General features: G+C 37.7%; 1 protein-coding gene across 1 annotated transcript in view; it reads left to right on the forward strand.

Annotated features, from left to right (window-relative positions):
• The first annotated feature begins 4027 nt into the window (after window positions 1–4027).
• LOC108769310 (uncharacterized) overlaps window positions 4028–6135 on the forward strand; it is an 11982-nt gene continuing 9874 nt past the window's right edge. Inside the window, exon 1 of the mRNA XM_018520215.1 lies at window positions 4028–4579. Coding sequence (XP_018375717.1) covers window positions 4065–4579 — 515 coding nt within the window. The 5' untranslated portion in view covers window positions 4028–4064. The remainder of the gene's footprint in view (window positions 4580–6135) is intronic.

Here is a 6135-nt window from a genome sequence, read left to right on the forward strand (position 1 = left end):
TCGTCGATGAATTTTCCTAAGGCCTTAAAATAGGACATCATTGTGTGAAAAGCACTCATATGTATAAAAAGGTCATCAAAATTCGGTTTGTCCACAGATTGAATTTGATAAGCGATTTTCATAACCGCTAAATCATATGTAACTTGCATGTAAGTTCTCTTTTCAAATAGCAAACCGTCATTTCAAAGCAAAGGATCAAAACAGAGAGGGAAGAAGAGAGACAGCAAACAATCGAGCATATGTTCGCTTTTTCGTTCTTGAAGCGGTAATTCGTATACCTGAAACGCAGATCAATGGCTGAACGACATTCAGAGCTGATACACATCTCTCTTATAACGATCTCCTCATAAAACTTTCTATTCGATTATTTCGTACTTTTCTCGAAAAACTCGAAAATTCATACATTTAGTCACTTATATTTAAACGTTTCAATATGTTTTGTTTAAACATAATAAAAATCACGCAGAATATTGCAAACGTTACAATAAATTGTTAATTAAATTTATGAATTCTTCTTAATTGACTTCTGACATTTTAATAATAGTTTCTCAAGTCCCCCTTGATTAATCAAATAAATTGTCAGAAATGCTCTAAAATATGTACGGTGTGAAAATCAAAAGAAAAGCGATCGGTGCTGCGCCGCGCGCCGAAATACGCTCTTGCACTTCGCACCCGATTTTCTCATAATCTCTTCTACTTTAACTTCTGACACTTTGCACATACTTTGCTCTATACGTAAACAGTGTAAATTCAAATTGTCAGAAGTTTTCTTTAAAATGTAAATTTTCCGATATTTTTCGCAACTTTGACAGCTTCTGACAACCTTTTAGCTTCCACTTACCCTTCTGACAATTTTTTTACTGCTTTTTCTCATGATCTTCGATGTCTATGTAAATTTTCAGCCGTGCACATCGACAATTTTTTTAGTTGGACAATTTACACGTTTGATCGTCCACCCACGCATTTATCTTCCAGCGCGCCTTCTGACGGTCGGGCTTTTGCTTTGCTGGTAGCAATCGAACATTTTCCAGGTAAAATATTTCATGCACCGAGGCATGTCGCACCCCATGTAGCCAGCTCTTAGACTATTAGGGTAAAAATGATCCCATGGTTCGTTGATCCCACCAGTCAAAGCGGTTTTTGTTTAACCCTTCCACCACACACGGGGTCCCAGGGACCCCAGTCCCGGTTCGCGCTTCGATTTGACCACCTTAATATTTGAAACGGGACTTGTGGCGCCCTCTATCGGTTATGCGACACTACTAGAAGCAGATCCCGCGGGGAGCATCCCCGTTTGTTGCTTATGAGGTGAGAAGCAGAGGCAAATAAAAAACTTATGATTTTTTAAGTAGAAAAGGTCATTTTTTTCCATTTTTTCTTTCACTTTTCCTCTTTTTTTTAACAATGTTAAAAATTTTTTTAATTTTTTTCGACTATTCTACCTTTTTATTTATACATTCAAGAACATCCATGAATTTTGCCAATTTAAAATAGTCAAAATTGCTGCCGCAATCGCCGCTCTAGCCATTGGGGTCCAGTAGACCCCATGTGTGGTGGATGATTGAAATAGGAGGTGTGTGGTGGAAGGGTTAATTTAAAGTATAAATTTATAAAGTATAAACATATATAAAATTGTATCTTTATCTATAAATGTTATCTATAAATGAACAGAGGATAAAGTTTTATGTTATGATTTACTTCTTTCATTCATTTTATACATTAATTAGATGAAAAATGAGCATGGGATCGAATCGGTCCCTCCTTACTGGATACGTCTAAAAATTCACCTTACCAGCAGACGGTTAAGATGTCGTAAGTCAATCCGAAGACTGTATTAGCGTTTTAAGACATTATTTAAGACAGTTTTAAAATAAGAACGGACTATGAATACCGCCCCATGTTTCGCGTTTCACAGTTGTAACCCTTAAACCTTATGAATAGTCCATAGACAGAGAGGGTAGAGATTTAGAAAGAGACACTGTCGAACTGCACACATCATGTCGTCCCTTCCATCATGTTTAAGACCATGGTGGAAGGATTACATGTTGTGTCAGCAACATGGACGAGTTGTCGTCCTTTTTCGCGCAGGTCCTCAGCTGACGTCACCAATCAGTCTGCCATCTATCTATCTACACTATAAAGCAGCATTATAAAAATGAAGTCAGCTCATGGTCTGTTTTATAGGGTGGCACCCAGTTGGACACGGCCACTCACAGCGCTTGAGACTACAAAACTCCTAAGCACCGGTCGCTGTGATTGGTGTCCAATCGAGCCGTGATCAATCGGGATCACCCTTGTTTTATATACAGATGTGGCGGTTTATGCTGCACCCAATTTTAAATTTAAAATCGTATTATGAAAAGACTAAGAGAAAAAATAGTATAAATAAAACTGATTTAGAGGAAACTACAAACATTTAAGATGAGGTAATATTATCAATAATATAGTCAGTATTATTTAAACCACGCAAAAAAAAATCGTAAGAATTTTATTTTTGCATTCGTGGAATTCGTTTTTAACTGATTTGGTATAGGAACAAGTCATATATATAAGAATTATGTATTTATACTTCTATAATTAGCTAAACAAATCATGATTTTATTAGTATTAATAAAGTGCAATAGTTAGTTTCTGAGAAATAAGAGGGTATCACATGCTGATTGGCTCGGCTTTTAAGTGTCTTTACTGTTAGTTAGAAAGAAGACAACGTTAAAGAAAGAAGAGATTAAGACGAGGAATTGCGTCATATAGGTACCCTAGATGTAGGCCGGTATTCATAGTCCGTTCTTATTTCAAGATCGTCTTAAGTAATGTCTTAAGCGGGGAGCACATAGAAAAACGTAAGGCCGTAAGACGTAATCAGTAAGGAAATCGTTTACACGGCACGCTTTAACCTGAAGTTATAACATCGATGTTATGTAACTGCCCAATCACAGTCATTCCATTCTTCAGAGGAATAACTATGATTGGCCAGTTTCATAACATCGATGTTATAACTTCGGAGTAAATCGAGCCGTGTAAACATAGTCAGTGTTGTTAGGCGGCACGGACTTCTGGCGCATGCGCGTCCAATGTAGCTTCAGTAACGTACCGGTCACTAGTAAATAGGAGATCATTAGTTGCCTATGTAAAATTTTTTTAAAAATGTAAATTTTAATATATTTTACATATTTTACATATGTATACATATACATAAATATATATGATAAATTACGAATTAATATAAAAACTAATAAGTTTTTACAAACTCCTTTAATTAAAATAATTAATAAAACCATAAAATATGTATTACAGGCAATAGGAGTCGACGCTGGTTATCAGTTAGTGCAATTTTTCTTAATACTAAATATATAAACCTTAACTTTGAACGTTTCCACTCATGGTTTGAGTCTTCATCAGCAATCTTTCATCCTATCGTAACGATTGGAGTATTGCATGACAAAATGATATCTCCAACGTTTTTCCTCTCAAATATTGAACCGTTTACTGTTGTGAGATAAGTCACATACTCAAAGTTAGAAAGCTGAGTGGCAATGAGAACTCAAGCTCACACAGTCGACGCTTCTACACTGAACAATGAATCTCTCTTATTTAACATTTTGTAACTTATTAATATGTTATAAATTACCGTCAAATTTAAAAAAAATTTGTGAGTATCACTTTGTGAGTATGTGACTTACCTCACAACAGTAAACGGTTCAATATTTGAGAGGAAAAACATTGGAGATATCATTTTGTCATGCAATACTCCAATCGTTACGCTAGGGTGAAAGATTGCTGATGAAGACTCAAACCATGAGTGGAAACGTTCAAAATTAAGGTTTATATATTTAATATTAAGAAAAATTGCGCTAACTGATAATCAGCGTCGACTCCCATTGCCTGTAATACATATTTTATGGTTTTATTAATTATTATAAATATATATATTTCTATATATTGTTACGCCCATGCACCGTCGCATGCCGTACTGTGCTCTGACACCCGTGGTGTCGCGTTGTCAAGACGATATGCCGTTGTTGACGGTGAACAGCTGTCAGATCTTCGGAGAGCAGTCAAGACGAATGGACGTGCTTCTCCGCCGATTACACATATTATCGTTACGCTACTTATGTACTGACGATCTCGTGGTGCCGACGTTACTGAATAAATGGCTTCTTATTTCCTACTCTTTAAGCCTTGAGTCTCTTTATTTCCATGGCTCGGGAGCGCGCGTTACTATCCGAGTGCAATCTCGTGCATCGGGCGCAACATTTTGGGAGCTCGTCCGGGATCAGAGGGTCTCGGATGATTCGTTCACCGATCGTCACGAGAGGGAGAGCTCGAATGCAGAGTCCGGAAGGATCGATAACGGCGAAGCCACGAGATATGGAGATAACAGCGGAGGAGATAACCCCGCAGAATCAGGAGACTTCCTCGACGCAGACGGCGCAGCGTTGCAGACAATGTTACGGGAGATGCGACAACTGCGTGAGGAGCAGCGGCGAAAACGGGGGCGGCGTTTGCGGAGACTCAACGTCAGCAGAATGAGCAGATCTTCCAATTACAAGAGAGACTGCGTCAGATTCCTGCAAATCAGGTAAGTCTTTCTAATAATATTCGCAGGCGAGATTCTTTCGCGAATGTCGTCGATCGCGTTGATTTCGCCACGGGCGGAAGTTTCGTCGCGGGTGTCGTCGAACATGGCAATTCGGCTGTGCCGAATTTTCACGCGGATATAAGCAGGGGCGCCGTTGGTCGTTTTGATGCGCCTCTGGCATTTCGCGGTCAGATGGGCGTCAAACTTAAGCCGGATATTTATGAGGGGAACGTACCTTTACGCGAGTATCTTGCGCAATTTAACCTAATCGCTCGAGCGAACCGTTGGGAAGACGACACAAGGACCGCTATTTTGGCGTCGTGTTTGCGAGGACGAGCACGCGCAATTTTGGAAAACATAAAAAATTTAGAGAATTTGCAATTCGAGGAATTGAAGTCGAAACTTGAGATGCGTTTCGGGGAAACGCAAACGTTGCAAAGTTATTATTCGCAGTTCACGAACAGGAGACAAAAATTCGGGGAGAGTATTGCCTCGTTAGGCTCAGATATCGAACGGTTATCGCAATCGGCATATCCGGAATGTTCCGATACGGTTCGCGATAAAATCATGGGCGCACAATTTATTTCCGCTCTATTCGACGGGTTTGTAAAGAGAACTCTACAAATCGAGGGAGTAACGTCTCTCAGAGTGGCGATTGAGCGTGCAAAATCGGTTAATAGTGGAGCCATATTACCGGAATTTAAAAAAAGATGGGAACTACTCGACGGGAGCAATTTTTTTTATGGAATCGGTCACAAATGATGTAAATAAAGGGAACCTGAGGTTTCCAATATGGCCGACGAACGAAACCATATTTTTTTTAACAATTTGTACACAAAAGGCAGTAAATGCGCAGTTTTTCGCTCCGCAGTTATCTCCGGTCCCCTTCAACGTACAGAAATAAAAAAAATATCAGTGTCTTCGTAAGAAAATTTACTACAAAAAATGTAAGATGGTCGAATTCGAAATATTGCAACCTAACCTCAAAAAAAAATAAAACTCCAAAAAACGATGAATTTTGGTTTTTATTTTATAACTTTTTTTTTAATCGTTCGATTTTAATGATATTATAGAAAAATATACTTCTTGTGGTCATAATTAAGTGTACCAAATTTCAATTAAAAATATTGATTAGGACGGCCGTAATGCCAGTTTGAATTTTAAAATTGGCAGGCTAATAACTACTGTGCAACACGCTAGCGACAAATTTTTTTTTTTAAATGTACGTTTTTTAATGCTCTTTAAGATAAGTATGAGCAATATGGTCTGAAATGTCAAGAATAATTTTAAAACCGGGTTTAAAAAATTTTTTTAATTTTTAAAAAATTTTTTTGGCGAAAAATGGCTTCTTTTAAACTGTACACTATTTTTTATTAATCTACTGTATACATGGGATCAATTTACATAATATTGAAGTAGATTTATTCAATATATTGTAATAAATCTCGATATAAGACATATATACAGGGTGTCAATTATGTACCGGGACGGTCAAATATTTCGACAACTTCCAACATTAAAAAAAAACGCTGAAACACGTGAAACGATTTTTCAAA

The sequence above is a fragment of the Trachymyrmex cornetzi genome, unplaced genomic scaffold, assembly GCF_001594075.2.
Source record: "Trachymyrmex cornetzi isolate Tcor2-1 unplaced genomic scaffold, Tcor1.1 scaffold884, whole genome shotgun sequence".
Taxonomy (NCBI): domain Eukaryota; kingdom Metazoa; phylum Arthropoda; class Insecta; order Hymenoptera; family Formicidae; genus Trachymyrmex; species Trachymyrmex cornetzi.